Source organism: Trachinotus anak, unplaced genomic scaffold (assembly GCF_046630095.1).
Source record: "Trachinotus anak isolate AG129_WGS33_773 ecotype Australia unplaced genomic scaffold, CSIRO_AGI_Tana_v1 ptg000031l, whole genome shotgun sequence".
NCBI lineage: Eukaryota > Metazoa > Chordata > Actinopteri > Carangiformes > Carangidae > Trachinotus > Trachinotus anak.
The window spans coordinates 2472178-2491676 of NW_027273882.1; the positions used below are offsets into that span (position 1 = coordinate 2472178).

General features: G+C 39.1%; 1 protein-coding gene across 4 annotated transcripts in view; it reads right to left on the reverse strand.

Annotated features, from left to right (window-relative positions):
* fam184ab (family with sequence similarity 184 member Ab) overlaps positions 1–19499 on the reverse strand; it is a 128554-nt gene that overhangs the window by 15532 nt on the left and 93523 nt on the right. For all 4 annotated transcript variants that reach the window (XM_071467906.1, XM_071467904.1, XM_071467908.1 and 1 more), the window contains 4 exons: positions 16164–16317; positions 14189–14316; positions 7550–7734; positions 3686–3832 (listed from right to left, as the gene is read on the reverse strand). In XM_071467906.1, coding sequence (XP_071324007.1) covers positions 3686–3832; positions 7550–7734; positions 14189–14316; positions 16164–16317 — 614 coding nt within the window. The remainder of the gene's footprint in view (positions 1–3685; positions 3833–7549; positions 7735–14188; positions 14317–16163; positions 16318–19499) is intronic.

The following is a 19499-nucleotide window of genomic DNA, read 5'->3' on the forward strand; positions in this document are numbered from 1 at the left end:
GTCAAGGGGAAGCTGATTTATAAACTTTACAAAATGGGAAAACACTTAGAGGAAGAATTGAGGGATTTTATTTATTTATTATTTTAAAAAATGTACTCTTAATGGTATTACTCTGTATTACTTGTTGAGCCTTAATCACTTCAGTACATGCTTTCATTTTGAGGTTTAGGGAGTGTTTGTCATATATATTCAAGCTGTACTTTTACTACATACCAGCTGACTTAGCTACATGCAAATTAAGTCTATTAAACTGTTCCAGTAATTTGGGCGAAAGAAGCAAAAAAAAAAAAAGCAAAAAAAACTCAACATGGATGGGAAACCCTAAAAGAGCTATGACTTAAACTATAACAGCCACTAAACTTACTCCACCTGTTGCTGAATACTACGAGATATGACTGAAACAATTTTAACAAAATGTCTTTTTTAAATAAACAGGTAACAGATTGTGTACACTTCTTGTTTAATTATAGAGCTTGTGTAATATTTTATCTAACATAATGTTTAAGCCTGCCAGTAGTTTTTTTGATGAAATAATGAACAATAAAAGCTGATGTGGTTGGTGAAGATGCTGTTTGAGTGCAGTTCCTCTGTCACCCAGCAGGTGGCGCTTTGCTCTCAGCTGAGTCAGACTGAAAGGAGGTCAGCTCTGAAGAGGATGCTAGCTTGCTGCACGTCTCCCGGCTCTCTCACACACACACACGTTTCTCATATGGCTTTTCTTTCATTACCTCACTCTGTTTTAATCTGTCATATCTTTTTAACTCTAAACTCTCTCTTGTCCCTAAAGCTTTCACATCTGCCTCCATCTTCTGTATTTCTGTCTGTCTTCACCTGTACTTTCTGTCACATGTCGTCATCTTTCTCTTTAGATGTAACCTCAACATCTACTGCATTCCCTCAGCTTTCCCTTTTGTCTTTCCATAGATGTACACATCACTTACAGTATCTGCTTCACCCAAAACCTAACCTGACCTTCCTTCAGTGTCCTCACAGCGTGTTGTCAGTGATATTAATCTTCTGCTTTATCTCCAGTGATAAAAGACGAATTTCCTCCCACTAATTAGATTCTCGGAGCCCTGTATCATTAGCTGCTAAACGAAATGTCTTTGATCCATGTTTCATGTGAATCTATACATTTTCTTTGATCTCTGTAAGTTCTCCAGCTGAGGAAGTTCTAACTTACATTTGGTTTGTAGACTGACTTATTGCATATTGTCCGACTAGCAGGACTTGAGTTTTATGATGCATAATTCATCTGATTTGAATATTTTAAGGCTGCAGGAGTTCAGGCACCCAAGGTGGTTGAACCCTTGGTATCCAATGCTATGATCCTACATCAACTGTGTTTTACAGTAAAACTAATGTGACTATTTAAAATGCTGATTTAATTCAGGACGTCTGCAGATACCATAAAGTTAAATGTCATATTTCATTCAAGGTCCCATATTTTACACTTCTCCAGTGTTTTATTTGAAGTGTTGATATCAATAAGAAGACATATTTGTGGTTTTAAGAACCAAAAACCACCTTAATGTAGTTTTACATCTCCTCTCTCAGGCCTCTCTCTGGAGCTATAGCAACAACAGATTGGTGGGCCAACCAGAAGAGAGGCTCTGAGGCTCTCTTCTGATTGGCTGACTGTTTTCTGAGTGATCAAATAAAAATATAGCAGATTTCAGATGAGCAGTCATAGAAACCAAATCCTGCAAGGTTGAATTGTGGGTCCAGGTGGGCGGGGCTTGGGGCATGGCTGAGGGTGGTGACTGCTTTGTTGTGATATCACAAAGTTACAGAAGTCCTGACGGCTGGTTTTAAGGCTCAGTTTCTGAATACAGGCTGTGTGCATTTCTCTGTGGACTGAGGTTTTCATACGTGCACAGTATTAATATAGAACCTAGACCTGACTTATAATCAAAAAACAGATGGACATCTACCTTTAGATAATATGGGACCTTTAAACTAGCATTAAACTGGTTGGACTTAGTAGCATTGGATCATCAGTGTGATGGTGGAGTCCACTGATTGGGAACAACTGTGAAGATTTGAATAACAAATAAAAATCCCTCGTACCTCCAAACAGTAATAACCCACAGTAATAAAACATAATTTATTCTCCATGTGAGCACTATTCATGGAAACACGTTAACATCAATAGGATTAAGGAAAATGAGGTGCACTAACCAGTCTGAACAACAATGGAACTGGTTCATGGGAAGCCATTATTTACTATTGCCATGGCTGTGGCTGCCAGCAAGGACAAAGAGGTTATGTTCTCAGTAATTTGGGGGTTTTGATGACCTGAAGAGGAATTTAATACTACAATTACTGGTTGGCACTGGGGGGTATTTGGATTTATGAGTTCAGTATAAGTCCTGGCTACAGCCCTGACACCAGCCACAGTTTGACTTTGAGCATTTCTGGGGAGCAACAAATGTTTTTTTATTTGATGCTTGATGCTTTAAAAGAAGCATTGTTTCCTCTGTGGGATCTGTTTCAAGTGTTACACACTTCAGTTAAGATAATAGCGAGCTCGGCAATATGACGACACTGTGCGGACTAACTAAATAAGGAGACACAGCATTGTTCAGATGAAGACATCAGGCTCTGCTTACTATGTATGAACAAGAGAATTTCTGGCAGATTGGACAGTTGTCACAGTTTATGTGATGCAGTTATGATGATGCACATCAGTATAAAGGAAAACATAAAAGAAGGGGATGAAACCCAGGATTGAAAACTTTAATCAAGTTAGAATCAGCTCCTGAAACCTGCTTGTCTGACGAGTCTGGACAGTGTTTTTTATTCAAATCGCCTCCATACAACACAACAATTTGAGAGCCCATGCATACAGGCACATTATGCCTCATGCATATGGAATCAGAAGCACTACACAATGATGGCATTTGTGTGTCTCTCTTTTTTTTTTATCTTTGATTTCATGGAGTAATTTTATCTTTTTGTGTCGTGCTTTGTTTTGAAAATGGAACACATTATTTCCAGCAGAGTTTGGCTCAGGAACAGATTGAGGGGTTCACGGGCCTCAGACTGCAGTAAATCTCTTGGTGCTGCCTTTCATGGCCAGCCAGTTCCTTCATGCACCGCCGTGCGTGGTGCAGCTGTTTATAACGTATGACACCAGCAACATGATTATCTGGCAAAAAAAAAAAAAATCATCACAGCCCCCTCCTATTTATACCTCACTTCACCTGACGCACATGAAAATAAAAATAGTCTGCATGGATGCGCCTGCTCCTATATAACTAACAACTGAAAATGTGTTTAGATACGCCCTAGTTGTCTGTGATGCAGTGCTTGCGTAGGTCATTGCATGGACAAATAGGAAAAGCACAGATTTCCCATATTTGATCATCTGCTTCATTAAAGGAGAGAGGATAAAGAGTTAAATCTGCAGAGGAGGAAAGAGAAACCGGGAGTGTTCGGACAGGTGTGGATGCCTCGCCTGTTCCTCCCCCCAGAGAAAACTTGTCTGTTGTTTTTATGCTTCCACTTGGCACCTGACAACCCTCAGCTACATTATCTAGGACGAATACGTTGACCTGTGCTCGTGGCAATCATGAGCTGAGAATCAGATAAATGTAACTCCTCTGTGTCGCAGAGCGTCATTGCTGCACAGCTGTTTGACGACACCACACAAGCACACGGTGTATTTGCAGTGCGTACGTACAGTATCTGGAGGGCGGAGATCTTGTCTTTGAGCACTTCCTGGGCTTTGTTGAAGTCTGACAGCATGTTCTGCGTCTCTCTGCTGTGGACGGCGCTCAGCTCGGCGAGCTCCCTCTCGTGCCTCTTCGTGAGCTCTTGTTCATGAACCCTGAGGAGTGAGAAGAATGGACAGTTGAGTTTCTGAGAGGAAACTGCAATCTTGGGTTTGAGTTAGAGCAGCATTTTTGTTATCATTTAAGCAGCCAATTATTTTCTCGATAAATTGCTCTGAAAATACCATCAAAGTTTTCTGAAGATCAAGGCGACTTTTCCAAATAGTTTCTTGTTGTCGAACAGTTTAAAACCCAAGGATTTTCAGGAGACAAGGCTAAGCAGCGACCAATAAACATTGTTCTGGATCAGTGTGAGACGTGTTAAACAGCAGATATCCATGGCAACATTACTTCTATTCATGCTACAGCAGTTCGCTTCTACTGTGGTGAGACAGATGTAACCACAAGTTAAACTCGCTACAAACAAATGTTAAAAAAAATTGAACAAAGTTTCTCTTCTGAGCCCTGCAACAGACCGGCGACCTGTCCAGGGTGTACCCCGCCCTCGGCCAATCTCAGCTGGGATTGGCTCCAGCCCCCCCGTGATCCAGTTTCTGATAAGCGGTATGGAAAATGAATGAATGAATGAATGAAGGAGTTTCTCTATTGCTCTGTGATGAGGGACCATGGTAGAGTGATAATACACCTTGAGGTGCCCTGATATGAAAAATAATATTCAACATTTTGCAGTGTTGGAATAAGTATCCAGATCCTTTACTCCTGTCTTGGTATCGTGACTCTCAGTTTTGGTTTCAGGATCGTTACACTCCTGTTCAGCAGTTAAATCTACTGTATGACATTGCATCATATTTTTACATGCTCATTTGAACATTTTTAAATTCATGATTTTCTCCCGAGTGAGTAATAACTGAAGCTGTCAGATTAATGTAACAGAATAAAATAAAAATATTCTCTCTGAAATGTAGTAAAGTACAGAGGAGCATCAAATGGAAACAGAGTACACTTAACTGTGGTCAGTACTGTAGAGCAGTGTTTTTACATTAGCTCCTGCTTTGTTTGTGTCTTTTGTCAGTTATCAACTCCACATGGCACCTTAGATAGTAAATGTACTGTGACTGATTTTTTTTTTACAGTGTTTTATTTTGGTAAATCAGGATTCTTATCTATGTCTATATTTCATGTCACAATACTACAACAAACTTAATTATGTCAGATTTTCAATAGAAAAGATAACATGACGTCAGGTCGCGTCACGTCACGGCTAGGAAAAAAAATCGTCCTTTCCATGAAGCTATTTGATTGGACTAATCAACTACAGAGTGACAGAATGACGCTCAGGAATAACTCACATTTTATCTATTTATCTTTCAAATGGGTGAAATTTCCCTTTAAGACTTAATCAGGACCTGCAGACTCTCCTCCTCTGTCTGTCTGTCTCTCCCAGGAGAAGCGAACATAATGGATCGGCCCACGGAGGAAACATTGGTGAGATTAGAAAAAGAAGGCAGAATGAATTCCAAGTCCATGATTGCTTGAAAACATACTATGAATGGAATTACGACAGAAATGTGAGTTATGCGTCAGAGCAAAATAAATGAGACAAATTGAAAATGCATTAAAAACAAACATGGTATGACATAAGTGCAAAATATGGCATGTACTTATCCATAATGTAAGACATAGGCGCAGTAAGTGTGTGGATGGCGTAATAAACTATTCATATTATGAAATATATTCAATTTACCAGCTCAGAAGTTTTTGCTATGGGAGGAAATGAGCTAAATGAAGAGGAAAACGATGGAAATTGGGAATAAAAGATGATAATAGTGAAATGAGGAGGCTGATGAAAGGGAAGAGAAGGAGGATGGAGGATGGAGGAGAAACATGGCTGTCTATCTGCCTCTCACTCTGACTGGGCCAACTCCCCCCGAGGGGCACACATCTTATCTCTCTCTGCTTCCTCTTTATTTATTTATCAGCCTATTTTTATCCCTGTGACCAGGATTCAGACGGGGAGTTACGTAACAGAGGGAGAAATGTGCTGCGCATGAGCCTTCCAGCACAGAGGGGGAGAGAGAGAGAGAGAGAGAGAGAGAGAGAGAGAGGGAGAGAGAGAGAGAGAGAGAGAGAGGGAGAGAGAGAGAGAAAGAGAGAGAGAGGGGATGCATACACATAAAGGCAGGCAGCACATGAATACATGTTGGACAATAAATCATCATGGGAGCAGCTATCACACACACACACACACACACACACACACGCGCATAAATCCAGGGTTACAGATTGATTCTAATGAGGAGCTGGACCACATTAGCCGTACAGCACTTTAAAAAATTTATAACAAGCTGCAGGGAACAACATGGTTATAGATTCCATTCTGCTTTTACCCTAAGTAACCTTCACTTCCCCTAATCAATGGGCTCCTGACACTGATGGAGAGAGACAGAGAGACAAAGACAGTGTGTATATGTGTGTGTGTGTGTGTGTGTGTGTGAGAGAGAGACTGATTTGCCTCGTTGGGCCTTTCTTTCACTCTCTCTTTCATCTCGGTCTATTTTCATCCGGACCGGAGTGGAGCTGGATTGCAGAAACTATCGTCACCCGAATAAAATCAGTGAAATCAAATACAGCAACATGCACTGATGACCGGGTCTGCCAAGAGGAGGAAGGGTTGAGAGTGTGCACTAGTACATTTATATTATGGGGGATGGGGTTCATATTGAGGCTGTGCTGACTGTTAATGCTGTTTTTAAAGGAACAGAAATGTGATTATCTGCTTTCAAATGGTGTTTTAAGTCATTAATATGCAATGTGTTAATTAGTGAGTTTCTAACCTTTGGATAGAGCCAGGCTAGCTGTTTACCCTTACCCTCTGAACACAGACAGCACAGTTAGCTGTTTACCCCTGTTTCCAGTTTTTGTGCTAAGCTAAGCTAAGAGGCTGCCGGCTGTAGCCTTACATTTAACATACAGGTAAGCATGTGGCACGGATCTTCTCATCTAATGTTCTCTAAATTTGTGTGTTAACACATCCTTCCCTTCATTTTGTAGGCAACCACGCCATCAGCACAGACAGCATAGTTAGCTGTTTTCCCCTGTTTCCAGGCTTTATGCTAAGCTAAACTAATCGCCTCCGAGCTCTAGCTCTGTACCTTATGCACAGACACTAGAGTCTGTTGGAAAGAACACTGAACACAAGTATTTCCAAAAAGTATTTCTTAAAAACAACTAAAACTTAAATTCCTGGTTCAGGCCTGAACTAAAACTTGTGTTGAGCGCTAAGCACCAAAGAAAAAACACCACCACACTATCAGTTCTCACTGCCAGAGGTGGAGCCAAAGAATAAAAAAGCCAGGAACTCGAGAACCACCGCTCTGAATTCATGAGAAAAACATTCAGTGGTTTGGTTGCCAGGTTACAGTGCATCAAAATAAACTGCAATGTGAACACACTGGTGTATTTTCTCCTGTGGGAGACAAACACCAAAAGTCCAACTGTGTGACCATGAATATTTCAGACAGAAACTGAATTTGACACATGGAAAAGAGTCAAGTTCAGAGGAAAGATCTCACAAGTACAACTGCTGCTTTTTAAAATGCTCTGAATTCAGTGTTTTTTCATACATGATAGAAGATGAATGCACCAAACAGGCAGGTTTATTCAGATCAGTCCCTGCTTTCAACTGCAGTAAGTGAATTCTGACAAGTATAACACCAGTATCACTATCTAGTCTGTGCTGACACAGAATTTATCCATCATCGACGCCAATTTACACTATGAATGTAAAGAACATCTCTATCTCTATCTGTTACCTTATCTGCTGATTGGCTTCACTGCGGATCTTCAGCACCTCCTTGCCCTTGAGCTCCAGCTCTTTAGTGAGAGTGCTGATGTTCTCGTTGAGCGTGTGGATCTGGTGGTCCATCTGAGCGATGTGGTTCTTCCTCCTGGACACCTCCTCCTGCAGCTCAGTGATCCGACCCAACAACTCACGCTCCTAGGAAGAGAGAGAGAAAAAAAAAATCTGTATTATTCATTTTTTGCATTTTGACCAGTTGATGTCTCACAGTGTTAACTGTCCTCGAATGGCATCATGGTTTAATAACAATCTCTCGCTAACATTGTGGGTCTTTCCTGGCATTTATCAGACTTTTAAACCTTTACCTATTTTGACCAAGTAAAACTACCATGAGGATGAATCTATACAGATGAGACGATGATTACTTCATCATGCACTTCACGGCATGCAGCTCTTTGTAGAAACCAATGAAGCTCCTTAAAAAGATCTTTGGTTTTAGGGTTAGTGTACTGTACTTAATTTGAGGTGAATTGCTATATCTATGTTAATGTGGGTGGACAAGATTAAATTACATTCAATAACATTACAAATCACAGACAGTAGAGTTGAATTAACACTTTTCTGAAACAAATTTGGATATGATAAGCATCAGCATTCAGTTCCCTGAATGACCACTTGAGTCTGGCTTCAAAAGTCAGTCAATCCACAGACTCCAATGTTAAAATGTCCAAATTTACAACAGAAATAAACATGTTTACAGCCTGGTACAAGAAATGGTTTTGGTTTCTATAGCTAAATTCCTCCTTCTTGACGACCGTATAGTAGGTGAAGTTTTATATAACTCACCCATTTGAATTTAATCAAGGTATAAATTTATGTGTAATTGAGGCTGTGCTGCTTTGAGTGACAGGTGGATGAGCATATGCCACAACCTGACATGCACCAAAGTCTCAGCTCCACATGCTCTACTTCTTTGCCAATTTTTGGATTAGCAGGGAGTTAGGCGGAGTCAGGAGCTGCCAAGATGGCACTGGTGGAGCAGCTCAGTCCGAGCTTCAAAACTGCTCTTCAGAAACGTCAAGGAGGCTACATCCATTTTTATTTACAGTCTATGGGTGTGCAGTACACAACAAGCTGCCAATTCAGTATCATGGTCTGATTTTGGCCATTGTCTCATTTTGTATTATGGAATATTACAAATTAATCGACCTAAAATGTGGATGTTTCTTCAGCAACACAAAGTGGGCCCATAATTAATGGAAAGATGTAACCCTATGTACAAATGAGTCACAGTCATGCTGGTAAACTAACTGAATGTTGATGAATGAAGTGACAATAAATGGAAACATTAATCATCATCAATTATTCAGCAATGAACTGTAATAATAAATACCCATGTACATTTTCTCGCTTTCCCTCTATGTCATAAAAGGTCTGTGTGGATGAATTACAGTGTGTAATGTACCTGACTTTAATAGTGAAGCACTTTAGGAATAAAACAAACCAAACAAAAATACATGCATTATGACATCTCTTAGACCATTCATTTGTAAAAGGGTGGTGGTAATTAATGTAAAACAACCTGCTAAAATGTGCCCTGTGCAGCAAGTGAATTTTAATTCACAAGTATGAAAAAAAAAAAATTAATTCTGACTGAACAATGACCAACCGTCCACATGACTCAGGATCCTCTGGAGAGCTGCCTCTTTTCTTATCTGGCTTATGTTTGTTGTGAGAAAATGAACAAGTGATTTTCTCAGCTGGGTGGGAGTGAACAATGCGTAGATTCGATCAAATGCACACGAAGATGACAACACAGACTGCCTTCTTTCATCATTTCATCATATAAGTAAGTGACTCACAGCTTCTTAAACTCAAGGGTTTTGTTGTTTGTCCACAGATTTTACACATATGAAGGCCTGTAGAATCTTCTCTGTGGCTCTGGACAGAGTTTTAAAGAAGTGGGTGTTTATCAGGCAGGGAGGGTCTAATGAAAGATGCAGCAGTTGCATTAAGGGAAATGCAAGATCAAGTAACTCAGATAACCACTCTTTAACTGTGGTGAGCAGAAGAGCATCTCAGAACAAACATGTCCGACATTGAGGATGGTTACAAATTAAAACCAGACTGGTCAAAATGTCACTGAGAAGGAGCCTCAGAAGCTCAAATACTCACTTTATTACCAAAGCTTTAATTGGGTGAACACCTATGGGTCAAACTGTGTTATGTGACAGTCAAATGTCCAATCCATTCTGACTTATTTTAATTATTAATTTATTTCCATTTTTTCTATGATATTATTTTATTATTATTCTGTCTAATTTTATATAAATGTTTTAAACATGTTTTTATGTTCATTTTATGTTTGTTAATGTGAAGCACTTGGTGCATGTAACTTCTTTGTTGTGAAGCACTTTGGACTGAATTTCCTGTATAAAAGGTGCTATAGAAATAACAATTTTTAATATTATTATTATTATTATTATTACTTCAGATTTTTCTAAAAGACAGACAGATGTGGTTCATAGCTTTTGAAACAAGTAAGTTGAACTTTGTGTTGACTTTTTTTTGTCAAGCTGTTGCCATTTGGACCTACAAGCCGTTAACAATCAAAACTGCCAAGTTCAGTGTTAATACACATGATGATGGGAGCCATATTGGGCCTCGTTTGCCAAACTGATCATTATGATTAGAGACTTGAACGAGGAAGCAAATAAAGGCAAAGACATGATGTGAAGATTCACAGTAGAAGGTCACTGAACTCTGAGTTATTGTCCACTTATGATTCCTTGCTCTGCAAAAAATCTCATTCAGCTTGTCTCTATAACAACCTGTGCCAAGGGCTGTGTTCATGTATCCAGCAGCCATAACTTTGTGTAATAAGCCTATATTATTCCCAAATTCCTGTCTCACTATCTGTCTCCATCTGAGTCTCCCTCAGCATCTTAATTTAATGTAACTGGCTGATTCTTGCTTTCCATAAATGTCGCGGCGCAATTAAGCATAATGGGGGGGCAGGGCAGATTCATCTTTAATAACTCATTTACTGATTCTACTCTCCATCTCATCAAACTCCTGCCTTCATTCTAGGAGGAGAGGAGGCACAAAACAAGGAGAAAAAAAGACAGGAAGAAAGAAAAGTTACCTAAACTGGTGCCTTTTAGTGAATTCAGGACTATTTAAAAAGTGTTTGTTGTGTTGTTTGGGACTTTAATCCCCGTTGGATGTTTACACTCGTGGCAGATGAATGGAGTTGACTGTGGGCTGGTTCAGGGCACTGGGATTTATTTCTGTTCTCGTCTTATGTTGCTGTTGCTCTGTCATCACTTTTTTACTCTCCTCATCTGTTCTCTCTTTGTAATCTCACTTTCTCCTCCACTCTAAACAGCTAAAATAAGCAGTGAAATCGTGAAGATGTGCACCACTTTTTTTTTTCTGGCCCCTCTCTATTCTCATTTTTAAGTCTTTGAAAAATAAATAAGGTATTCAAATATTTATCAAGCGAAGGCATTAGCTGGTCAAATCTCTAGGGTGTGATTTCCAACTGAAGATGGACTTTAATTTTTTTATGAAGGGATGATGGATGGATATTAGTTGAGTCAGTGTCAGTGACTGACAGTGTATAATTGATCTGTGCTACACTGGCTGTCTCTAAAATGCCATTAACTTGAATGTGACACTTGATTTTATATTTTATCATTAAGAATATGTTAGTGTACGTGTCCCAGTTTTTAAAGATGTACTTTTTTTGAACATTATTTTCTTTATTGATTTGTTTTTATTATTTATTTTCTTTCTCTTTCTGTTCTTGTTGGCTTTTTTCTCTCGTTTACTTTATGGTGTATAATCACATTTATCCAACTGGACTTCCAAAACCCACATATTCATTTGGGCTGCAACAAATATCGTAATCAATTAATCTGCCAATCATTTTAATCAGTCAATCATTTTGAAGATATTACATTTATCCTATCATATAACAGAACAAAGCAGAAAATCCTCACATGTAAGAAGGTTGTTTCAGTAAATTCACATTTCTTCTTAATTTTCAAATACTAATAAATGTTCAATTTATTGATTAATTGATTAACAGACTAATCATTTCATTTTGAGAACAAAGACAGTTCTTCTGAGATACTTTATGTGAAGTGGTAAATAAAGTTATTTCAGGTACAAAGTGAAACATTAGAGCAAAGACTGGACTGAAGCAAGGGCAGAAACATCATCAGGAACAGAGGAAGCTAATGCAGAAAGAACAGAATAGATGCTGGATGTCAACAGATACCGATGAGGAGATGACTGATCAGACAGCTCTGCTGGATCAAACACGTTAACATCTCCACAGAGACCGATGACAATGTGCATACAAACACAGACACACACACACACACACACACACACACAACCCTGCACTTCATCAGGCTCTTCCTCCCCATCCGTTAAGTAATGTCCGAAACTGTAACCTCAAAAAACACTAACATCTGAGCTGTACTGTGAAGCTACATGAAAAGCTGAATTGTTAAATTGGTCGATATCGGCACTGTGACATTTTTCTTTTGTCCTTTTATGTACTTTTTATGCTTTTCATGATTTTATTGTATATTGTGTTCTCTCGATTTTTACTATAACACACTTTGGTCGCCTTTTAGTTAGGGCTATAGAAATAAATGTTGATTGATTGATTGAGTGATCTGACAAAGAGTCCGATCCTGTTTCATTATGAAATGTGGTTTAAAATATCATAAATATCATGTATCATGCATAAAACATTTATATCATGTTTTCAGACACAAGGCTGTGACTAACAACGCTGCTGCCTTCTTTAAATGAAGGTAACGTAGGATCTGGTAACAGTGGGTCAGCAGGAACACCCAGGGATGCTTGATGAAGTGTCAGGTAAACTCACTAACATGAGGAATGACGTGATTCTACTGTGTTTTACCATCAGTTAGAGTTACAGACAGGTTAGTACAGTTAATTACTGACAAGGACAAAATCTGTGGGGTTAGGGTTACAGCCTGTGACTGAATCCTCCTCAGGGCCCACACAGAGCTGGTGCCCTGCAGGATACTGAAGGAGGCGACCGACATCTGGTATAAAGTTTTTTGCCTCAGTTGCTACAGATCTACGGTTTGACTGACAGGCAGTTCAGACTGTTACACACCACTATTAGCCTTTATTGACTCCCTGTCGCCTTGGCAACTGAAGATGAGAGAGACTGATGGTGAAGTATGGGGGGGTATTAAAATCAACCAGCTGTGCATCTCTGTTAGAACATCTGTATCACAAAGCGATGAAAGAGGAACCCATGGTGTTTGGGGTAATTAGGAGGATTTAAGAGATGGTAAGACGGTAGCCTGCTGGGTGGTGAGTGTGTGTGTGTGTGTGTGTGTGTGTGTGAGAGAGAGAGAGAGGCAGAGCAGGTGTTATGTAAGGCATGCTGGCTATATCATCTGTTACTGTCTCCATCCCAATCTAATGTCTGTTAGAGAGCCATAAGAGAAAAACAACACTGATGAATAATAAAAACAAAAACAGAAAAATCTCAACATTAAGAACAGTTGTTGCTGTGCGACAGGGGAAAGTAAAGACTAGTAGTCTATTTGTGTCACTAACACTGACTGTAAGTGAGTTTCACTCCAAATGTAGCATAAATATGACTGAATTTTCCAAGAAAACTGCCAAAAGAAAATGTGACTTGTTGTGCGTTTCTATTCTCTACTGTTATGAAGAAGAAGGTACAACAAAATCAGACTGCGTAAAAAACATGTGGACACCATGATGGAGACATTAACGACACAAACTCATCATCTCTCCGGCAAAACACGTACCTGGTATTGTTTCTGTATGTGTATCAGATTAAAAAATTGTTGGATTAATCCAATAAATAGAATATAAAACAGAAAACAGTGAAAAATGTTCCTAGAGTGCAAGATGATATTTTTTAATGCCTGATTAAAAGTGACATTTAATTTAAAATCACAGAAACATTTTAGAAGCTGGAATCAGTGAAGGTTTGTCATTTTGCCTGAAATTCACTTTCTTGACTTAAAACAACTTATTCGACAACTTAAAAACATACATCATATATTTTGTTGATCAACTGATTGATTAATGACTCATCACTTCAGCACTGATTCAGATTAATCAGCTGTTTCGGTCTAACAACACTGGTGTTGGAAGCAGATCTCTAAATTCCATAAAGGTGAATTTTGATTGAGTATCCTGCTGAGGTAAAACCAGTCTCTGTGTCTGTCACTAGAACAACTTCCTTGGAGACTGTGGATGAATGTGTTTAATAGTGTGAAGACGTCCTGAAAGCCTATTCAGAGGTGTCTACAGTCCCTTCTTTTATTTCCTCCTGTCACACAGTCTTCGCTGTTTTTAAAGACAGACAGCAGCGCTGCAGTGTTTGGGAGCTTTCATACTTGACAAGAGCGTCAGTCATTATGATAGTTTTGTTTGCATGCAGCAGTTATGTGTCCGTGTGTGTCAGGATAAATGTAAAGATGGTGGTGAGTTTATAGAAGTTATGAAGGTTCAAACTCTCAGAAGAAGCACAGAGACGTGTAGAAGACAGTCTGGTGTAAAGACCTCAGATACGTGAGTGATCCTCCTCATGATAAACCAGTATAAACTCATGAGGTCCTACCTGTATCCGGTTGTTCTCCATTGTTTTCTCCAGCTCCGCTTTGGCAGCAGCTGACTCTTGTTGGTGGGTTTGTCTCAGGTGTTCGATGGCCGATGCGTGGATGTGGTTCAGTTCCGATCGCAGCGAGGCTAATGGGAAAAAATGTAATGGAAGCAAAAAGGGCAGAAATTTCATTTGTACAGAAAATATTACATGTGTGCAAACAAAGCTTGTCCTTCAGTCTGCGAGCAAAGAAAGTGCTCATTAGCTGCTCAGGAATTTTTATTACTAAATAAATAAATAAAACCTTTTTTCCTTTGTGCATAAAGAAAAGTGTCTCCGCTGCCTTCACCCAAGTGGCCTTTAATCCTGACTCAAATAAACGCCTTTTATCGCAAACAATCTAACGGTTTGGAGAGGAAACACACACTGTCATCAGCTTTCTACTCTAACGTAATGTCAAAATAAAAAGACTAAAGCTGTGAAAGCTGAGAGTGTTTCTGACTGACCACTGCAGAAAAAAACACATAATACACTTACACATATGTATTGTATGTACACAAACACATTCACACACAGGGAGAAGATGAAAGAAACTAAGAGAGGGAGCGAGATGAAGAGAAAAAGGTAATAAAAGATGTCAGGATGTGGGAAGTGAGAGATAGATGGGAGCAGCTCTCCAGTGTCAGGACCATGACATGAAGGTTAATGGAAGACCATTTATCACAGCACAGTGCTGGTGTGTTAGCACAAAAAAACTGGGTAAGACTAAAGTTTTCCAGCACTTTAACAGATATTTTGGTCCGTGTGAAACTTCAGAGGCCTGCTGATGTCCTCATTTCACTTCATATCATCGACTTTAACTGTTTCTACATCACAGGCTGCACATTTCAATATTTCCTCTGTCACATATCTGCATTGGCTTAAGACAGACGGCAGTAATATTGCGTTCTGGGTCATAAGGATGGTAGTTTCACATGTCTTGTATTGAAAACCAAATGTAAAGTTATAGCAGCTGTTTATAGAAAGAACTGTTAACACACTGTTATTACAGAGGGACAGAACCTCCACTCTGGCTCTATGGCATAAAACATCATTCTAGTTTTCTATTCATTTCTATGGTTGTTATTGTTATAATATTAACCCCAGAGTTACAGCTCTGAAGAATGGCCTGACCTTTTAGATTTAAAATGTCATCACTTCATCATTTTATCCTGTTTGTGTTTTTGCTAAATTGTGTCAATTAGCATAAAAATTTTTGAGTTTATGACCAAAAGTGTGTTTTGTTGCCGGTGACCTTTTACCACTGACCTTTGAGCACCAAATTCTGGTTCATACTTGAGTCCAAATGGACATTTGTGCCAAATTTAAAGAAATTCCCTGAAGGAGTTACTGAGACATTATGTTCTCCAGAACCAGGCGTACAAAATCAAAAACATAACGGCATATAATGTTTTTTATCTTCTCAGTATGGACGATTTCAGGCTTCTACTAAGTTACACTACAGAGGAACTGAGCAGCACAACAGCAGGTTGAGGAGAACAGGTATTATCATGTATTCAGCTGTGTGGAAAATGCGACATAGCTCATTATGTCAAAATGTAAAAAACTGTAATGTTCTGGTCTTGGATCTGTCCTCAGTAGCGGTTGTTGCCTCACACTGCTGTTCACAGCATTCACAGCAGCTCACTGACAGTTTGCTATGTGACCATGATAAGACATTAGCTGCCTCTTGTTTTAAATGCTTTGTCATATTTGTACATTATATTTTTAGATCCTAAAGTTTCATGTGTCACTTTTTCCACATAAAAGGTTTTTCATCCTTTCATTTTCAGTATTTTCTTTCATTATGAGTTCAGCTTCCCACACTGAAATCAGAGCAGCCTGTGACCAAAAACCCCAAGTCAGTCCAAATATGCCAAAAGGTCATGGGAGGGTGAATATTTGTGATGCATGCACACACACACACACACACACACACACTCTGAGAGCTCACCCAGCATGGCTTTGCCCTCGTCCTCCAGCTCAAAGCGGAGCGTCTGCAGCTCTTGCTCTGACTGCTGTTTGAGCGTCTCGATGCTCTGGCGGTGAGCCTCTCTGAGAGACTGCAGCTCTGCATGGTGATGATGGCGGAGACGCTCCTCCAGGTCCTGATGGAGAGATGAGCAGAGAGGGATGAAAGAGGATGGGTGGGTGGGAGGTGGGGGAACAAGAGGAGGGTGGGAGAGGATGACCGAAAGAACAAAGAGAGGGCAGGAGAACAGGGAGACAAAGGAAAAGAGAGATGGCCAGAGGGAGAGAGTGAAGGAATTTTAGCCACTTTTTAAATCCTGTATGAGGCAGTTTGTCCTCATATCTATGAGGATATGAGGAGAAACTGACCAGTCATCATACACAGTTTAAAACCGTCTGATTCATCAGCCAAGAAAGAATAAAAATCACTTGTTTATTTATTAATTTCTACTATACAGACTTTGTGAAAACTAGAGGTCACAACAAATAATAAAACACAGAGAATTCTTTCATACAAACTTTTCCAACAGAATTCAGCTGGAAGTTTCTCTACTCTTGAGTTTTTGAGTTAAAAAAATAAATAAATAAAGTCACTGTAATAATAATTTATAATAATAATAACAATTCTTTTATTAATTCTGAACAGTGTTTGAGAAGAATAGAGCTAAGGTCATCTCATATTCCACAGTGCTTTGTAAAACACAGACAATCCTCCTTCATATTTGAGTAAAACATTTCTTTAAATGGTTCACAGACAATTTCAATGGAACAACCTTGATTGTGACCTTACCTTTTTTATGTAACTCAATGACTTTTACTTTTAGTGCATTTATAATTTGATTTTCTTTTCATAATACCAATATTTAAGTCAGTATTTTTCATATTAATATTTAACATTTTGACTTAAATTAAGTTGGAAAAATTCATTCATGATGGCTGTAGAAGACTATATGATAAAACTGGTCATTTACAAAGACCGTTCCTTTTTTTTTGGTTGAAAATTAAACATTATATTGAGTGAGAAAAGAAATCAGTGTTATAACAACAGATTTTGGGGAATTTTGTTACAGATCGTGTTGGTACAGTAGAACAAGAAGGAGAAAGACCCTAATATTTATTGACAGATGTAAATCAGCTGATCTCTTCCCACAATTCCACAACAAACAAGAGTCAAAACTACTTTTTTAGTCAAATAAAACATGTTTCCACTATTTTGTTAATTGCATGTGCGTTTTTTAAATTCACTGATGAATTAAATTGTGTTCAGTTAGTTTCATCCAGGTGTTGTTGACCTCCGTGCTGAGAATTTAACAAACAACTTAACCACAGCAACATATTCCAATATTAGTAAAGGAAACTGACAAACACTTAAACACACAGTATTAGTATCAGGCATTAGCACTGCTGACTGGAGGGCTGCCACAACACACACACACACACACACACACACACACACACACACACACACACACACACACACACACACACACACACACACAGAGCACAGACCTGCTAGCATTACACTGCTGGCAGCCAAACGTTTATTCTGGCAGTAAAAGCTGTTGTTGATGTGTGAGGCTCCACATTTCGTGCCTGAGTGTTTGTGGAAATATGGTTTTACTTTTTGAAAGCCGCACTCACGGCTGGTGCTGCACTCAAGTTATCAACAATTCAAGCGCCATCGTTTGTGTCAAGCGTTTATTAAACTCATCAGTCTGACAAACTTTGCTGTCAGCTGCGTTTTTAGCAGAGAAGTCAGGACCAAGATGACGCCTGACGAACCAGCAGCCGCTGATCAGTTTAAGCATTTTACCACCAGTGTAGTGACACTTTACTAAACCTTCAGTCATGAGAAATAGAGGATAATCATTTGATCAGAGTGATTCAGTTTCCTCTGGGATGATACATCCGATCATATGAATACATGGAGTTTTGCAGCTGTCAGTGTTCATGCAGTGTAAGTTGTTAACACTTTATTAACACTGTTATTTCTGTCTGCATATCAATACTAAAGCCTGCCCATCTAATATGTTTCTTTGTCTGACTGCCCACTTGAATTAGCTGCAGCTGCTCGCAGGACACATCTTTAATTTGTAGGAAAACACATGGATTTATCTACAAGATCGACGCACTCACTACCCCGGAACAATTCAAGACGATGATCTCAAACCACCTTGGTGTGCAGATGAGGGAAAAACTCGATGATCTTCGAGGTCATCAAGTCTTGAATGCCTTACAGTAGAACAGACAAGGCCCAGAACAAAAGCACAGACCACAACAAAAGTCCTTTTCTCCAGCAGAGATGTATGGTATCATGCAAATTCCTTATTCCCACTTCCTCAAAAAGTTTAATTTTTCATCTTTGCAACCAGTTAGCAAAGAAAGTATGAAATAACATCCAAAAAGTTATTAATCTGTAATTTAATTCAATGTAGGACAGTAATAGGTAATATGTGCCTTTCCAAACGACGTATTAAATGAAGAAAATGTTTAATATCAAAGAGGAAAACACAGCTGCTATTTATGACAGCAGCAATCATTTTCATGGTTACACGAAGCCCTAGAAGCTCACCGCTGCAGACAAGAAAACTGCAGCTCACTGTGTTTCAATAATTTTATTTTGTCAGTTAAATATTACGATGCTGTTTTGCAAATCCTAACTAGAACCACTCAACACGGAACATCTAAAACGATATTCGCAGAAGGTTGATGGCAACATCTGCGGCATTTTAATTCTCCAATATGTAATGTCTTTGAGGAAGGAGTCATTGACAGACAGCGATGTCAGACTGTCAGTGTTTTTACGGTCACACTTCAAAAGCCTCAAATAAAAAACAAAAGTCTTACAGTTCATTAATGACATTAATGACAAGATCTTTAAGAATGGATGGATAAAAATAACCCTGATATATATCGGTCTATATACAATGTGGTCCAAGATATATGAATTTGATGAAGGTCTAACTTATTCCTGTCCTCTCAGAGAGGTTGGTCCAGGGTGAAATGTCCCTACAGGTCTGTATGGTGCTGTATCAGCTGAGCCACGTTCACTCTACTGAGTGATCCAATCAAATCTTACGCATCTCTCTTGTAATCAATTCCTGCTGACGTATGAAAAATGTCACATAACAGAAGCTACAGAAGCTACTTCAAAGTCCGTTTCTCTGTGACTTTAAAGTAGAACCATCACACGTTTTTTTTTGGCTCGAGAGGACTTTTTTATTTTCACAGCTGACTCTCACCGTCCTCATTCTCCCAGCAGGTAAAACGACAAGCAGACGTGTGTCGAAACTCCAGTGGGAGGTTTTGTCACAGTCCG